Source organism: Onychomys torridus, chromosome 23, assembly GCF_903995425.1.
Source record: "Onychomys torridus chromosome 23, mOncTor1.1, whole genome shotgun sequence".
Lineage (NCBI taxonomy): Eukaryota > Metazoa > Chordata > Mammalia > Rodentia > Cricetidae > Onychomys > Onychomys torridus.
Genome location: NC_050465.1, coordinates 59,117,554 through 59,135,528, shown reverse-complemented (window position 1 = coordinate 59,135,528; position 17,975 = coordinate 59,117,554). Strand labels below are relative to the sequence as shown.

Here is a 17,975-nt window from a genome sequence, read left to right as displayed (position 1 = left end):
AACAATGTCTACCCCAAGAGATTAGGAATGACTCCCATTCAGGTACTGAGCCCAGCAACAGTATATGAATATGGTTGTCTACTAAAGACTGCCAGGACGCCCTGAAAATTAGGGGGACCATGTTTACTTTGTCGGGACTGGAAGATCATAGTGGCTGCTACAGTAGGGAAAGTCTGGAAACATCAAGGCTCAGTGATACTCAAGGCATTAATTGATCCTCATCACCAGGAGGAGCAGAAGCAGGAGGAGGAGGGGGGGAGGAGGGAGGAGGGGGGGGAGGGGGAGGAGGGGGAGGAGGGAGAGGAGGAGGGGAGGAGGAGGAGCAGGGGGAGGAGGAAGGGGAGGAGGGTGGAGGAGGAGGAGGGGGGGGAGGAGGGTGAAGGGGAGGAGGAGGAGGAGGGGGAGGGGAGAGAGGAGAGGAGGGGGAGGCAGAGAGAGGGGGAGGAGCAGGAGGGAGGAGGAGGAGCAGGAGAGGAGGGGGGGAAGGAGCAGAGGAGGAGGGGAGGAGGGGGAGGGGAAGAGCAGGAGGAGGAGGGGGAGGAGGGGGAGGAGGGAGGGAGAGGACAGGAGGAGGAGGGGGAGGAGCAGGGGGGGAGGAGGGAGGAGGGAGAGGAGGAGGAGGAGGGGGAGGGGGGGGCGAGCGAGAGGGGGAGGAGGAGGAGGAGGGGGGACATGGGGGTAGGGTGGGGAGGGGAGGGGGATGGAGGGGGAGGGGGGACGGGGAGGGGGGGTGAGGGGGAGGGGAGGGGGGCAGGAGGAGGGGGGAGGGAGGAGGGGGAGGAGGAGGAGGGGGGGCGGGGGGGGGGGGAGGAGGAGGGGAAAAGAGAAGAGAAAAGGGAAAATGAAGAAAATAAATGAAACGGGGAGGGGGTCACTCATTCGCGTTCTCTGAACTTTTGAACTTTGGCTCTTTGGGGTTGCCGTCGTCGCCCTGGGATACCAAGAGACGCTGTGTCCCTCGCGTCCTGTATCTATGGAGACGTCAGTATGGCGGCAGTATGAGTTCTGAACGTTGGAGCCCAGCGAGAGAAGTGTCAAGGAAGGTATCTGTACCGAGACCCCTTCCTCCAGGAATCTCGGCGGGTCTTCAGAGAGCCCTTTCGTCGTGGGCGAGATTAACCAGACGCGGGATCGGGGAGACCTGGAGAAGCCCTCTAAGTATAATTTGTTCCCTTCGTTCCACCGGTTTTCTCCTCAACTATGGCAACACCCACTCCTCCCACCGCTGTTTTTCCACCGGTCATTTTGGGAAATTTTAAGATCGGAAATTAGGCAAACAAAAGGAGCTGGTGCTATCTTTTTTTCCCCACCTTGAAACTAGAAAATAAAGCAAAACCAAAAAGCAAAGCAACAAAATCCCCACAGCTGCACCGTCTTTGCACCTTGAAACGTTGGAAATGACTCCATTTGTCCCCAGGAGGCTCCGTGCTCACTGCCCTAAGACCGGGTTGGACCACTCCTCTGCCCTGTTTCGTTTCCTCTCTGCTCTGACCTTTCAGAGATAGATTGATGTGTTGGGGTGGGGGTGGGGGGCTTTCAGAGGCAGGAGCTGTCTGTCGAACCCCCCGGTATTTGAGAGATCAGGGAATAGGGGCAGGACTTCGAAGCTATCCAAAGACAGAAAAGTAACCACTCCTCTCCCTATCCCAGCTTGCATTTCTTGGATCCGGTCTCAACACCCACTTTACAGCTGAAGGTAGGAACCTCACTTGTCTTGTCCCATGTCAGCAAACGCTCTGTGAATGAATGGATAGGATGAAGGCATGGACAGAGACGGTCCCCGCCCGTGGTTGAAGAACCCTCTAGGAAGAAATGAGTCAGCAGAGGCTTTCTCTGCTTTGTGGAGAGGGAATGAGTGTGTCTGCAGGAAGTGTGTAAACTCCCACAGGTGATCACAAGATTGTTGAATCTGAATGCACGGGGGAACTTAACTTGAAAAGGGAGATTTTTAGGTTAAATAAAAGGCAAGTCACAGTCAGCCAGTGATGCACACCTTTAATCCCAGCAGTTGGGAGACAGAGGCAGGCAGATCTCTGTGAGTCAAGGCTAGCCTGGTCTACAGAGCAAGTTCCTGGCTAGCCAGGGCTACATAGTGAGGCTATGTCTAAAAACAAACAAACAAACAAAATAGCAAGCTGAGTAAACCATGGAGAGCAAGCCAGCAAACAGTGTTCCAGTTTCAGTTACTTCGTCCAGGTTCCTGCCTTGACTTTTCTGGGAGTTGGAAGACAAACATGAACCCTTTCCTTTCTAAGTTGCTTTTTGGTCATGGCATCTATTGTGTCAGTAGAAAGCAAACTGATGTCATATGTGGCCATGGAAGAACATGGTTGCATGAACTTTTTTGTTGCTTTTGGTTTTGTTTGTTTGTTTGTTTGTTTGTTTCAGAGCTGAGGACCGAACCCAGGGCCTTGTGCTTGCTAGGCAAGCGCTCAACCACTGAGCTACATCCCCAAGCCCTGTTGCATGAACTTTATCCCAGAACCTTTCGTGTGGTTTCCTGAGTGGTACTTCAGGCCACTGAGCCAAAGCTCGGGAGCTTGTGTTCAGCCTCGTTTCTCATGGGGACACCTCAGAGCACTGTTAGAATAGGGAGCACACCTCTCCTCCATCTCAATAATGGTGAGTTTCCTCCGTCAACCCCCTTCTTCATGCTCCTCCTCTGCCCCCGTCCCACTTCCAGACTCCTGTGTGGACCTGGCCGGAATTTCTGACTTGGCTAGATGCTCATTGCACACTCATGCCACACTACGAGGCCCAGGGAGAGCGGGGACTGCACCGTGAACACTCTGAATGATGGCTCGTGCCTGAGTGCCAGCACATTGGCAAGTAGCAGTGCTACAACCCAGGTGAGGAGCTGGTCGGGGGTACGGGGGCGTCAAGCATGGCAAGACCATGGAGGGCCGTTGTGACAGTACAACGAGGTGAGAACCTGAGGGACTGACTCTCCCATATGCACTCTGGCACTCACCCTCCCTAGACGGAGCCCTGGGCAGATCTGAGTACAGGTGGGTGCTGGGAATGGACTTGGTCCTTTGCCAGAGCAGCAAGGGCTATTAACTTCTGAGCTCTCTCTCCAGTCCTGCTGGGCCTTTATTGATGTTGATAACCTGTAGGGTTTTTCTGTCTTTAACTGTGTATGGCACTAATTGTACTGTGTGTGAGTGTGTGTGTGTGTGTGTGTGTGTGTGTGTGTGTGTGTGTATGTGTGTGAGTGTGTGTGTATGTGTGTGTATGTGTGTGTATGGTGTGTGTGTGTGTGTGTGTGTGTGTGTGTGTGTGTGTGTGTGTGCACTTGTCTGTATGGGCATCTTTGGAAACCAGAAATTACTATCAGGTACCTTTCTCTCTCACTCTCCACCTTACATTTTGATCGAGCCTCTCATTGAAGCTAGGGCTTGTCATTTTGGCTAGACTATCTGTCTAGCAAGTCCCTAGGATCTGCCCGTCTCCAACTCTCCAGCCCTCACCCCTGCCCAGGGCTAGGGTTACAGGCACATGCCACTGCAATCAACTTTTACATGGGTGCTGGGAGATCTGAACTCAGTTCCTCTTGTTTGCCCAGGAAGCACCCCACCCACTGAGCCTGAGACCCCTGTTTGAGCACTCGAGTGGCTTCTTATTTCCTGGTTGTATCCTGACTGATACACTAACTGATTTTGATAATGGAGTCCTGTGCCACCTTTCCTTCATAGGCAATCAGGGAAAGAAAGTATATTGGCCATCCAATTCTCTTAGGAAATGTTGAAACTGAGAGTGTAATCTCCAGAGAGAAGGGATTCATGTCTTCTTCACCATCATAGCCCAAGTGCCTCGTACAGTGTCTGGCATGTGGCAATCAACAAGTATTTGCTGACTGGATGACTCCATCTTGTGTTATGGAACAACAGACAATCAATAACTGGTCAAAGATAAAAAGGCAGTGAGTTGAGTGTCCACAGCAATGGTCATGGCAGGAAGAGGTGTCCAATTTACCTGTCCTCCATCTTACTGCCTAAGAGGTTTCAGCCTCTTCCCTTCTCGGCTAGATAAGTGATATGGATCAATGGAAGAAGTGGTTTGTTTGTTTCTGTTGCAGTCAGGGAAACACTGGCACACTAAGTCTTAAGCAGCATGTGAGCTGGCCTAGGAGGGCATGGTGGGAGTTGGTCACAGGCAACTTGGCTCTTTCTTCTGCTCCAATAGCCAGCTGATGGTCAGGTGAAGGAACTGTGGGGTGTCCTGCATTCTGGGGAAATGCCTGTGGTAGATCATTCCAGCTAGGAGAGGCTTCTGGAGAGCAGGGCAGGTTGAGAAAGAGCAGAAGGTGAAGGCTCCTCTGGAAGAGGTGCCTGAGGATGCCCAAGGGGCAGACCCCAGCAGCCAGGACCTCCATCTGCAAACCTGATGGAGTAGTTGGATAGGGCAGCTCAGGTAAGGCCTCATTGCTGGGCCTTTTATGAGCAAACCATTGCAGTGACTTTGGATGTGATGATGCTGGACTCCATTTTCTCTCTGGTCCACACCCCAGGGTGAGGGATGTCATCATCTCTTAAGTGCTAAGAGCAGGATGGAGATGGGGCATCTTCACCTGTTTTCTGAGTCTCAGCACCCTATTCCCGCTGATTGGCTTTGCTTCTTCACTTTTTCCTGATGCCTGAACAGCTTTCAAGTCCCCTGACCAGGAAAATATGTGTCGCCAAGAAGCAAAAGGAAGTGAAGAAGAGGGTTGTCTGGGGCATTGAGGTCACTGAGGAGCTTCACTGGAAAGGCTGGGAGCTGGGCAAGGAGATCACGAGGAACCTGCTTCTGAAAAACCTCTCCCTGAAGATCCAGAAGATAAAGTACAGGTACCAGAACGAGGGACCCAGAACCTAAGCCCTCAAGCCCCTGAAGTGAGTTCTCTTTAAAAAGAAAACAAAACAACCTTTAAAAAACCCACCAATCCAGAAGAATGTTCAAAATACATGCAGTGTGAAGAATCCTAGAAATAATAACTGGAGCCCATAGCGGGGGATCTTCCTCCCCACAGAGAACCATCCCGCCTCCAGCTTTAACAACTTCCTTGCTGTTTCCAAATGGATTTGCCATATGTGTTGGCATCCTTAAATAATAGAGTTTAATTTGCCTCATGAACTTTGAATGAAAGAATATGATACACTTTTGTAACATTTTAAAAAAATCAACTTGAGCCGGGCAGTGGTGGCGCATGCCTTTAATCCCAGCACTCGGGAGGCAGAGGCAGGCCTGGTCTACCGAGCGAGATCCAGGAAAGGTGCAAAGCTACACAGAGAAACCCTGTCTCAAAAAACCAAAACCAAACCAAAACAAAACAAAACAAAAAAACTTGATTTGCCTTTCTGTATACACCTCCAGGTCATGAAGATATTCCCCTAGAATATTTTTTCAAAGAGACTTTCGAATTGTTCTTTTATCTCTATGGAATTGCTGTGTGTGAATGGTTTGATGATATGCTTCCTCAACTGAATGTTCGGTTTTCTCAGCATCATTTATGGAAGCTGACGCACTCCAGTTGATGGTGTCTCTGCCACTGACACACACCGACTGGTGATGTGTTGATTCATGGCTGGGAGCCGCTCTGTGCTCCTGACCTACTGGTGTGATCCTCGGCTTAATCCTTGCAGCCTGAATTAATTAGTTGAATTTACCCTAAACTTGATATCTGGTTGTGTGAGGTCCTCCACCTTCTCAAGATTACCTGTTGTTCTTCTCCCTTTGAACTTTCTTAGAAATTTAAAATTAGCTCAATACACACCTACTTTGTGTGTGTGATAACGGGATTTGATTGACCATATAGATCAATTTGGGGGATTACACATTGCAGTACTGAGTCCCCCCTTACATCTGGTTCTCAAGTTCTGGGATTATAGACATGTGTCTTTGTGCCCAGCTATATGTGATATGCCTAAAGTTGTTTTTGTTTTTTGTTTGTTGATAGTTTTTTGAAGGCTGTCAATTTTTCGTTTGTTTTGAGATAGGATCTTACTATGTAGCCCTGCCTGACCAAGAACTCATTATATAAACCAGGCTGGCCTCAAACTTGTAGCAATCCTCCCAGGTAATGGAATTTTATTATGAACCACCAACTGGCTAGGTTTAAAGTTGTTTTTAATATTTATTTTTATTTATATGCATATGTGTGTGTGTCTGCATATGTATGTATGTCTGCATGTGTGTACAAGCATATGTGTTTGGATGGCCTTGAGGCCAGAAGAGGGTGTTGGATCTCCTAGTTCTGAAGGTAGAGGCAGATGTGAGTTACCATGTGGGTTCTGGGAACCAAACTTGGGTCCTGTGAAGGAGCAGCAAGTGATCTTAACCATTGAGCCATCTTTCCAGCCCCTAACATCTTTTAATTGAGATATCATTTTTTCCTATTTTTTTCATATGTCGATTATATCAACTGACTTTCAGAATTATTTCTGGATAATTTGAACATTACTATGTTCCTTTTTACTAATATTTTGTTTATGAGATTAGTCTGTAGTTTTCTTTCTGCCTCTGTCAGGTTTTAGCAATGACATATGGTTGTTTCGAAGACTACATTGGGACTGTTTCTATATTATCCAGAAGAGCTTAAAACTGGAATTATCAGGCTGGAGAGATGGGTCAGCAGTTAAGAACACTGGCTGCTCTTTCAGAGGTCCTGAGTTCAATTCCCAGCAACCACATAGTGGCTCGCAACCCATCTATAATCGGATCTGATGTCCTCTTCTGGCATGTAGGCATTCATGCTCATAGAGCACTCATACATTAAAAACAAAACAAAACAAACAGAAAACTGGAATTGTCTTCCCTCTAATGCTAGGTGGGACTTGCCTTTGAATCCATCTGTTCTAGAACTTTCTCTGTGGGAACATTATGCCTACCCTTTCCACTTCTTTAATAGTTTGGGTTACCATAAAGTTCACTGTAAAGTTCTCGAGTTGGTTTTGTAAGTTATAATTTCCTGTGGATATGTTTGTCCTACCTATACTTACCTGGAGTCCTTATCAACATCGTGCTTTTCCTAACACTCTGAAAGTCTGATGCTCCCGTGCTACCTTGCTGGGTCCCTATTAAATCAGGATAGCCTATCCATATCTCTCCATGACCATCATTATCAGACACAGATCTTGATATGAAGGAGTCAGGTATGGGGACACATACCTGTAGGATCAGGAGTTCAAGGCTCCATGCAGTGAGTTTGAGGCCAGCCTTGCTACACAAGACCCTATCTCAAAAAAAAAAAAAAAAGAATAAAAATAAAAGGAGAAGGACTTGCAATCCGGCCCCTATTGAGCCTCCTCAATCTTCTGACTTTGGCATCCTCTGGTGGTTCTGAGCCCAACTCTGACGTGCTCATCACCTGGCTCTTCTCTGCAGGCCTCCCAAGACCAAGTTCTTCTTCACCATGGTTCCTCAGCCCATCTTCCTGAGCCCAGGCATAACCCTCACACTTCCCATCATCTTCCGACCTCTGGAAGAGGTAAGGTCTGCCAGAGAAGCAATGAAGTATAGGGAAGGGAAAAAGGACAGAGACCTCAGAATAGGAGGATTGTCCAAGCAGCAGGGATGTCCCCACACACCTGTACACCCTGCATTTGGGAAGCAGAGGCGGATGAATTTCTCTGAGTTTAAGGCTATCCTAGTCTACATAACAAGTTCAAGCCAGTCAAGGCTACAAAATGAGATCCCATCTCAGAAGAAAAAAAAAAAAATAATCAACCAATCAATCAAACAAAAAGATACACAGCTTAGGAAGACTCCAAAAAAAAAAAAAAAGGCTCAGACCTTGATCTCATTCAATAGAGGGGTGCTCCCCACTGGGTATGGGGTCATAAAGGCTGTAATTATCACCAGAAAGCTCTAGATTCCTTAGCCTCTTGATCTCTGCAAAATCCCTTCTCAGATTTGTGTGTGTGTGTGTGTGTGTGTGTGTGTGTGTGTGTGTGTAACTTTTTGTCTTTGAGGATCATTATGTTGAGTCTCACCATGTGGCCCAGGTTATCCTGAAACCTCCAGATTTGCGTGATCCTCCTGCATCCACTTCCCAAATAGCCGCAATTGCAGGGGTATGCCATTGTATCTGGCTTCTTGGAATTCCTTGTTTCCCACAGAAGTGGCCCTTTTCTCAGAGGCCATGACAATATAAGAGTTCAGGAAGTTCTGACATGGTGGGCTACAGCCAAGCCCACCTGCCAGGGATTTATCGAAGGGATGGCTTAGCAGAGGTGGGATGTCTGAGCCCGAGTTTTACCTGGGTACCACTCACTGGGGACTGCCTCTTCCTCTGCTTTCTGTCCCGCAGAAGGAATACACGGACCAGCTGTGGTTTGAGAAAGAAGAAGGGGTGTTCTATGTGTCCCTGAAGGCCACCTTGCCTTGCCACATGCTAGACTGCCCATCATCCCTGCAACTGCCCATATGTGCCATCGGGGACACAGTGGAGACTTGGTTCTGTCTGAACAATGTGGGGTGAGGAGAAAGGGCTAAGGTCCTGAAAAGGGGGATAGCAGCCTCTGGGAGGAGAGCTGTAGGGAGCGGAGGAGACAAGTTTATGCCCAGGGGGTAGCAGAACCCCAGGACCTGACCTACCCCCTCACTCTCAGGGACCTGCCCACCTTCTTCACCTGGGAGGTCCCGACCCCGTTCCAGATACTTCCCACTACAGGGATGCTGGAGCCAGGCCTGGGTTGTAAGATCAAAGTGACCTTTGAGCCCTGCATAGCCGTCATCCACGATGTCGAGGCATTGTGCTGGTATGGAAAGGGCGCCAGACAGAAGAACAGCATCCAGATACAGGCTGCAGGTAAACCCGCCTTCCCATCTGTCCCCAGAGACCTTGCAGCCCTCAGTGTGCTCCCCACCCCCCACCGCAGGTCCCCCCTTGCCTTTTCACCTGTTTTATTGTCTATCACAGACGAGCCCTCCCTGTGGTGGGCAGGGGACAATGACATATGCCTTCTCAGGGCTGTTCAGCCGGAGCTACAGAGGTCCTGATAGGTTCCCCTCAAGCCCCCACCCCATCTCTGTCCCAGCCAAATGTGCGCAGCTGCTGGTGAGCATAAAGCACAAGCAGCCAAAGGACCAGGATACGGAGGGCTTCCAGAAGGTGTTACACTTCGGCTCTGTCGCCGTGGGCTGCACCGTGGAGCGGCAGATCAGGCTGTACAATCCATCTGTGGTGTGCATGTACTGGGAAGGGATGGGCAAGAGGGAAGGGGCAGGAAGCGGGGACCCCAAGTCTTGGTATGCTTATGACCCACCCTTAAAACCTTGCCTCCCTCCTCTCCTCTCCACCCTCAGATCCAAAGCCTTGTACACTAGTGTCTGCAGATACAAACACAGGACACACACAAGTGTGTTGTGTGTGTGTGTGTGTGTGTGTGTGTGTGTGTGTGTGAGAGAGAGAGAGAGAGAGAGAGAGAGAGAGAGAGAACAGCCGTCATCAGGTGTTCCTCTCTCTCCTGTCAGCTGAGGCGGGTTCGGGTGCCCTTAGCCCCCTGAGTGTCCTCACCCCAGGTCTAGGTTGCCTTGAGGTGGGACACACAGCTTGGCTCCTTTCTCCCTGTGTTACCCGATACTCACATAGGCCAGACTGGATACAAGTTGTCCCCTGATCCCTCATGTGGCTTCCTCAGTGTGAGGAAGACTTCCACAGACTGCCTGAACTTGTGACTAGAACTGTTCCTCCCCGTGACCCCTGACCCGGCAGGTTAACGCCCCCTTCAAGATTGAAATGTCTGAAGACATGCTGACCAAGGACCATACCTTCTCATGCTCCATAAGCCAAGGCATCGTGCCTGCAGGAGAGAAGAAATGCCTGTCAGTGTTCTTCCATCCCAAGACCTTGGACAGCAGAGCCATAGACTACTTCTCCATTGTGCCTTCTGGTTGTGCTTCCCAAACTCTGCTCCAAGTCGTTGGTTCCTGTAAAGGTAATGGCCATCCCAGGAGGCTGTACTTCCCAGAACATAAGCATCCCACCACCAGGGAGTCATTCCCTTGAGCTCTTTGTCTACTCCAGAGAGACCTTTGCTTCCTGGTCCCTCAGCCAAGGGGTCTGCTGTCCCCTGGTGGCTGTGTAGGGAACCATTCTGGATACCTGGCGATCCCCGTCTTCCCAGATAGTGACTGTGGAACTCAGAATTTTGTAGGGGCCCTGGGCCTTATCCAGCCTGGCCATCTAGCTCTAGGGGGCTTCTCATCCCAGCAGTGGGACCTCTTATGAGATCTCCTTTGAGGCTGGCACCCCAGCCCACACAAGGAGGCAGGGCCCTCTCCTGAGGACCCACCTCCTCTGTCTAGGTCCTGACGTATCCCTTCAGCATTACTGCATCAACTTCAGCTGGGTCCAGCTTGGGGAGCGCTCGGAGCAGACCCTGTGGATCGAGAACAAGTCGGACTGCATAGCTCACTTTCAGTTTGACATTGACTGCCAGGAGAGTGTCTTCAGCATCAGGCCTGCCTTTGGAACCTTGGCAGGCAAGGCCCGTATGACCCTGCGCTGTGCCTACCAGCCCACACATCCTATCATCTGCTTCCGGAGGGTGGCCTGTCTCATCCACCACCAGGTGAGCGATGGAGAAGAGACCGAGATAAAGATAAAGAGGCCGTTCTGTTTAGTGAGAGGCCATGAGACTCGGAGATAAAAGCAAGGCTTGGTGGGTTCTCCCCTCTTTTCAGAACATCTAAGGCTGTCTGCCTGGGTCACCTTTAGACTCTCTGCCACAGCTTTAGAGGCAGAGCTTGGCCAGGGGTGCGTGAAAGCTCACTGATCCAGGTGGTCATGCCAAGTTTGCCTTCGGCTCTGCTGCTCCCACTACGCTGGGATTGCTGTCAGCGAGCTGGAAAGGGGAGCTTTGGACATCAGCCCACACAGCATGTGCAGGGTGGGGACTCTGAAGCTAGAGGCCAAACCCAGCCCCTTGGGCAAATGTGATGTGCAGTATCTGGACACCATGACAAAATTTAGGCTGAGGTGTAGCCTGTCCTCATCAACTGGGCTCTGGGCTGCACCCCTCTACCTAGGGAAGGGTTTCTTTGCCCGATTCTCACAAGTGAAGCATGAGCTCTTGGAGGCCTTGGAGTGAAAGGGTAGAACATCCCTGGTTTCCCACCATACCCTCCCCCCGCTCCATGGGCAGGGCTAAATGCTAGTCTGGTAGGTTCCTGATCGGCCCTGATACACAGGAGAATGCCCAGGACCCATGGGGAGCGGGGGAAGGGCACTGGGCATCCTATCTCCAGATGGAGGCTGCCCCTCTAGACTTGTTCTGGAGTCCTACTATCTCCTCAACTAGAGGGCAGTTCTCAGGATGCTCCCCTGGCTGGCCACCCTTCAGCCTCTGCTCCCCATCTACCCTCTGTCCAACCCCTACATCTCCTTGCCTTACCACCTACCCCATGCTCTGTCTCACATGGACAAATGTCACCATGTCCTGTGGACTTGGGTGTCACAGGACCCACTGTTTCTGGACCTGATTGGGACTTGCCATTCAGACAACACCAAGCCCGTCATCCTGAGGCCTCAGCACCTCACGTGGTACCGAACACACCTGGCTCGGGGCTTGACACTTTACTCTCCTGATATCCTGGCTGCCATGCTGGAAGAGAGAAAGCTGGAACGGGATGAGAATGGGGCCCTCATGTTGCCCGTTGAGGTATGTGGGGTGCCAGACATTCCAGACGCCATAGAGGCAGGCTGCTCTCACCAGGACCCCGGTCCCTTCCCTGGCAGTCACTAAGTAGGTCTGTGACCTACACCGCTGTAGCTGGAGATAACCTGCATGGAGAACTTGCAGTCTTTTCTGGGAAGGAGGGAGCTGAAGAGAGTCAGCAGCAAGAGGAATGACATTTGAACTCTGACCCAGTCTCTCCCTATGCAGGACCTGCAGGAAGTGGACCTGCCAGCCACCAAGTACCCCTATATCCCCCCCATGATGGAGTACTTTTTTGATGGCACCAAGGACCTGGCCGTCTTCCCCCCTGCTGTCAGTCTAGAGCCTATTGATGTGGACTTCGGTGCCTGTCCTGGGCCTGAGGTTCCCAACCCTGTTCCCTTGTGCCTGAGGAACCATACCAAGGGCAAGATCACTGTGGTCTGGACTCACAGATCTGGCTGCCCTTTCTGGGTGACCCCAAACACTAGTGACGTGCGCCCACTCAAGTCCGTGGCCCTGCGCCTGCACTTCCAGCCATCCGCCCCCAACAGCCTCTATGCTGTGGAGCTAGAAGCCTTCGCTGTTTATAAGGTGTGTGCATACAGACCAAACAAGTGGAGAAACTAAGGTCCCTCCCTGGAGCCTGAAGGGCAGAGTCTACTTACAAGGACGCCAGGCGGCCACAGAGCCCATCCTTTCCATGCGAGCTTTTCCCATTTTTTTCCTTGGCTAGACAGTGCCCTCTACTGGTTGATCCGCCCAGGCTCATGGCCTGACTTGGTCCTTCTGATTCCCACTTCTGTGCGGTCTCCCTCCCGCCCCTCTCCTCAGGGAAGAACTCAGCAGGAATAAAGCACTTTGGGAAAACTTAGTACCTAGGGAGGAGCTCTCTGGGGGTTTCAGATAGGGGGTCCCTGGTTTCTAGACCTTGAAGGAGGTATTTCAAAGCAAAGTCATTGTTTTTATTTTGTAGCTTGTGTTTTGTGTGGTTTTTCATAGACAGGGTTCCTTTCACTATATTGTCAGGGCTGGCCTCAACTCATTTCAATCTTTCTGCTTCAGCCTCAAAGCGGTGTTTTGTTTTGGTAGAGAAGATCTTGTCTAGTGCAGGCCAGCCTTGAATTTGCTGTATAGCCAAGGATGGCCTCCGTTTCCTGAGTACTGAAATTCTAGTACTCAGTTAATTTGGTGCTGGGGACCAAACCCAAGCCTTGATGCATGATAGGCAGGCACTCTACCAACTGAACTATACCCCCAGTGTCGTCTTGTCTAGTCCTTCCTTCCTTCCTTCCTTCCTTCCTTCCTTCCTTCCTTCCTTTCTTCTTTCTTTCTTCCTTCCTTCCTTTTCTTTTTTTAATGAGACAGGGTCTCACTGTGTAGCCCCAGCTTGCCTGGAACTGCCTATATAGACCAAGGCATAGGCCACCATGCCTATCCCTCAAAGCAGAGCCTTTAACTGTCCCCGTCCTCATATATTAGCAGGGAAATGGGAGACAGGCGGAAATAGGATGCTAACTTCTGGCTGGCCAAAGCTGAGCATGTCAGGTTTCAGACCTGTGCTGGCAGGAAAGTCATACATGACCAGTGAACACCTGAGGTATGGTGGTCCAAGCAGAGATGTACCGTGGGTGTAAAATACATCCAAATTTCATAGATTTAATATGAAAAGAACATAAACTATCTCAGTAATAGCTTTCATAATGATTGCATGATAACGTTTAACTATTAAGTTAAATAAAACGTATTATTGAAATCAATTTCACTTTTTTTTTTAATGTTTAAACAAACACCGAAACATTTAAAATTGCATTTTCAGCAGGAATCTGTGGCTCCTGTTGTATTTCCATTGGCCAGCACTGCTCTGGGCTCATTCCTATAGAATGAATGCTGCTTCCACATCTCACCCCACTCTCCTCCCACAAAGTGTGCAGAGAGCCAGTTAGAGGCTCCAGCTGAAGGGGCAGCTGGCCATCCTCTGCAGCCTCCCTCAATCCTCCTTTCTTGTACCCAATATAGGATGCCTACAGCACAGAGCCAGGGATGGGGCAAGGTGACTGTCTTCTAGGGTCATGCTAAACTCTGAGTTCCCTCATGGCCTGGCCCCTGCAGGTCCTTCAGAGCTACAGCAACATTGAGGAGGACTGCACAGTGGTCCCATCCTGGTGTCTGAAAGTCCGGGCTCGAGGACACAGCTACTACCCTGCCTTAGAGCACCACATCCCCCAATATTCCCTGGATGTACCCAAGGTGAGCGTGGCCCCAACCATAGTGGGAGCAGGATGAGAGACCCCAGTCTCTCTTTCTAAAGGCCTCAGTAGTACATCCCCATGTCCTTCCTGGCCATTCGAGGAGAGACCAATGAATAGCATGCTCTTGGACCATGGTCCCAGCACAAGAATGGTCTAAAGATTGGGTACCAGTCCTTCTCCACTCCATCTGGAACCTTTACCTGGTCCTCTATACTTTCCAACTCCTTCATTTGTCCTGCTCACTGAGCACCTAATGGCTCCCAAGCCCTAGGCTGGACCCTAGGGATAAACCAGCCAAAGCATGAGCACTGTCACTCAGGAGAAAGTCAGAATTCCCAGACCTCTTCTCAATCAGACCTTGGAGGTATCCTCAGCCCTGGGATGTAGCTGAAAAGTGCATGGCCTGGGGCCAAGTTCCCAGAATCCAATTCTGCTGTCCCTTCCCAGCCTCTAGCTCTATCTCCCCCCCCCCCCACTGGTTTTTGCTACTGGGAAGGATGCCTCTTTGAGACAATGGCATGAGACCATGCTGCTTTCTCCATCAGCTTCACTTCTGTTCACCATCCCAAGCCTGGGCCTCTTTCATATCCATCTCGAGGCCGCCCCTCCCTCAACTAAAGCTCAAGGGTGCCTTCACAGATGCCTTTGGTCCCTGGCCAGCTCCTCCCAGTGTGACTTGAGGCCTTTCCACAGTCTAATGGCAGCCTGTGTTGCTTCTGTACCGACTCACATGAACTTTTTGGCACAGCCAGATAGGAACTTGGACCAGGGATTATGGGCCTTGGGTTGTGAAGCCTGTTTAGCATTTAACCTAGTCCTGGCCTCATCCAAAATGGCTGAGAGGTGTTTAGGAGCTGGGACTATTGTGGGTGATCTCCCTCCAACACCTGAGTGAGAATCATCTAAAAAGAGCTAATGACCCTAATCTTCTGAATGAGGATGGATAAAAGTAAGTCTTCAAAGAGTAACTGGAAATCATTGTGAAAAACAACCCTCCTCTAAACTTGAGGACAGGCCTTAGAGGCCCGACTTTCCCTGGGACCTGAGACTACCACATCCCTATGTCTGGAGGTCTTTGGAGGACACAAGTATTCTTTGGTGGCAGGATAATTAAGGTGACCTCCCTTAATTATCAGGAATACGTCAGTGGTTGGGCTGTGTGCAGAGGTCTTGGTCTCCTTGGAGACAGCATCATCCAAACCTGAGTGTCCCTGAATGTGTATCTAGGGTGAGGACCTGAGGAAGGGTCGGTCCCTTTCCCTCTTATTCTCCCAACTCCCAGATGTTCCCAGCGGTGTCTTCCGGGGAGCCCTCCTACAGAAGCCTGCTTCTGGTCAACAAAGGCCCCATGCTGTTGACCTTCAGCCTGGCCCCCAACAGCAGCTCCGACATCACCCTGAGGCCCTCCTCTGGCCTCGTAGCTCCTGAGGCCCACCAGGTCTTCCTTATCAGCACATGCCCCAAGGGCACCTCATGGAAGCAGCACATTTTCTACCTACAATTCAACTTTTACCCCCAGTATCTCAAGGTAGGAGGTGGGGGTGGGGTGGGGAGACTGGGTCCTTAGGCCACATTTTTAGGGTCCCTGCCAAAGTAGCTGGTGGGTGGGGATGGGGGCATTTCTCTAATAAAGAGAAATAGTAGGGAGCGAGCCCTGGGCTCCACCCGTGACAGCTCTGCCGCTTCTCAGTGAGTTGTCTGCTTTATGGAGTCTGGGGCCAGAGAAAAATCTGCAGTAACCCCAGACTCACACTGTAGGTGGTAGAGTGCTGTTTTCAGCCAGTGCAGGGGCAGGGCTAGAGAGCAGACCCACACCTGACCCCACGAAAAACTGATCCATCCTCTCTGGGTCCCTGAGAGTCTGATGTTTGTGTGTGTTTTAAAGACAGTATATCACAACCGGGCAGTGGTGGTGCACACCTTTAATCCCAGCATTCGGGAAGCAGAGCCAGGCAGATCTCTGTGAGTTCGAGGCCAACCTGGTCTACAGAGGAAGTTTCAGGACAGGCTCCAAAGCTACATAGGCCAGTCTGGTCTTGGACTCAAGGCAATCCTCCTGCCTCATCTACTCTAGTGCTGGGATTTCTGGAGTGATCTACCACATCTAGCTCTGGGTTCTTCTTAATCTGCTTTTGAGAGAAGCTGCTATGTTCAAGCTGGAAAGCAGCTCTGTCTATCTCCTTCCAAGGGTAGCAATCTGCACAGCCATGCCTCCTCCTAAACACATGTCAGGAGAGCCAAAAGGTCATGGCCTTGCCCTTCCTCCCTTCCTCTGGCTCAGGAACTGAGCATTCAGAGCAGAGAGGAGCCCTTGCAGCTGAAGCTGGACACCTGCAAAAGCATCTTTTTCAAGCCCACCTGGGTGGGCTGTTCCTCTACCAGCGACCTCACCTTTCACAACCCCTCACGGCTGCCCCTGGAGTTCGAATGGAGAGTCTCCCAGCAGCACCAAAAGATGCTGGCTGTCCAGCCCTCCAAGGGCATCATCTATCCTTATGAGAATCTTGTGAGTGTCTGGGCCCCATTGCCAAGCGTAGATGAGAGGGTACCCGTCATGCTTACCTTTTCCATCGCTTACTTGTGGTTCTCATGGCCTATGATGTACATCTACCTGAGCAATCCGTAGTCACCTGCCCCAGCCTGAGGTTTAGAAGGTTTTAGTAACAGCTTCCTCACCCTCATCTTACAGGGAATTGAGATTCAAGGGAAGAGTATTTAATTAAGATCAATATTAGAAATGCAGAGTTGGGACTTAATGTGGCATTAGTGATGCCAGGGCCCCAGCATGTCTAAATTTTATCATTCATGGTATCCAAGCAGCAAGACTCTTGGCAGGTAGTTTGAATCAGCTGGATATGGTCCAAATGGGTGACTCTCTCAGGAAGGGGTGTTCCAGATTAGTACAAAAGGGGGACCCAAATGGGCACGTAAAACAACAAACATTGTTCCTAGTCTGAGGTAGGTCAGATGCAAAGTAGTAACTACCAGTACTTGGTACCCATAAACACTCAGGGATAGGAGACAGGACCCTGAGAAATCTATACACACATATAGAAAGCATTTGAGGTCCTGCCCCAGCCCCCGTCACCAGCTTTCTGACTTAGTCCAGGAATTCCACTTCTCTGAGGCTCCAGTTTCCATCAAAAGAAGTCTGCCCTGTCATGGGGATGTAGGGTTAAGGGGCTTCAGAGACAAAATAATATGATATGTGCTCAGCATTTGAATAAACAGGCAGATGGAAAATGGTGTCAAGCTTTGGTATTGAGACCTGCCCCCACCAGGGGACAGGGAGGGGGCATCCTGGACACATGCATGCAAGAATGAATTGTCTCTGTGACCCCAGACACTGACATGGACCTTCAGCCCTTTGGAGGAGACCAAGTATCTGTTCCGAGTGGGGATGTGGGTCTGGGAAGCCAGACAGCTGCAAAAGACCAATCCCCGAGCCACCAAATACTACAGGATTCGGCTGGTGGGCATGGGCGTTACTGGATGCCTCTCTGTGAGTGGAGGTGGAGCCAGGACCTAGGAGGGAGGGAAAGTCCCAGGTACCCAACCTTAAAAAGGCGGGACAAGATATTATGGATCCTTGCGCACAACCTCAGATCTGCCTTTCCTTGGGGAATGCTCTGAAGGCTAAGGGTTGGGGGAGTCCCCAGTAGCTGGCTGGCTGTGATTGCAGGCTAAGCCAAAGGAGCTGGACTTCGGGAACATACTGGTGAACAGCCGGGAGGTCAAGCCTTTGGTGCTCCTGAACGATGGCAACTGCACCCTCTATTACCGCCTGGTCCTGGAGCAGCTCAGGCCCAAGGGCCTCAACAGTGACCCCTGTGGTACTGGGGCCTGGGCTGGGTCTGGGGCCAGGGAGGCGTGTTTCTGTGTGTCTGTAAGACAGATGACCCACACCATGTATGGGTCAGGCAAGACAGTGGAAAACGTAGCATTTCCACTTTGTAACTGGGGCAGGTGCAAATGACAGCCAGATGCATAGTTCTTTCCACCCCAAGCCTGCTCTGCTCTCAGGGAGTGTTGTGGTGACCCAGGGGAAGGCATCTGAGAAGGAACATGAAAGGCCAGGACA

The 17,975-nt window shown here is 50.7% G+C and overlaps 1 protein-coding gene across 3 annotated transcripts in view; it reads left to right on the top strand.

Annotated features, from left to right (window-relative positions):
* The first annotated feature begins 980 nt into the window (after positions 1-980).
* The window catches only part of Cfap65 (cilia and flagella associated protein 65), a 33,260-nt gene continuing 16,265 nt past the window's right edge, over positions 981-17,975 (top strand). For 2 of the 3 annotated variants that reach the window (XM_036173377.1, XM_036173376.1), the window contains exons 1-17: positions 981-1,043; positions 1,651-1,696; positions 2,684-2,849; positions 4,645-4,829; positions 7,366-7,468; positions 8,291-8,457; positions 8,592-8,791; positions 9,021-9,166; positions 9,698-9,920; positions 10,291-10,556; positions 11,445-11,645; positions 11,871-12,236; positions 13,755-13,892; positions 15,177-15,422; positions 16,176-16,400; positions 17,238-17,396; positions 17,577-17,727. In XM_036173377.1, coding sequence (XP_036029270.1) covers positions 2,724-2,849; positions 4,645-4,829; positions 7,366-7,468; positions 8,291-8,457; positions 8,592-8,791; positions 9,021-9,166; positions 9,698-9,920; positions 10,291-10,556; positions 11,445-11,645; positions 11,871-12,236; positions 13,755-13,892; positions 15,177-15,422; positions 16,176-16,400; positions 17,238-17,396; positions 17,577-17,727 — 2,902 coding nt within the window. In that variant the 5' untranslated portion in view covers positions 981-1,043; positions 1,651-1,696; positions 2,684-2,723. Of the gene's footprint in view, positions 1,044-1,102; positions 1,159-1,650; positions 1,697-2,683; positions 2,850-4,644; positions 4,830-7,365; positions 7,469-8,290; positions 8,458-8,591; positions 8,792-9,020; positions 9,167-9,697; positions 9,921-10,290; positions 10,557-11,444; positions 11,646-11,870; positions 12,237-13,754; positions 13,893-15,176; positions 15,423-16,175; positions 16,401-17,237; positions 17,397-17,576; positions 17,728-17,975 lie in introns of those variants that run through there. The other variant, XM_036173378.1, reaches the window with a different exon arrangement.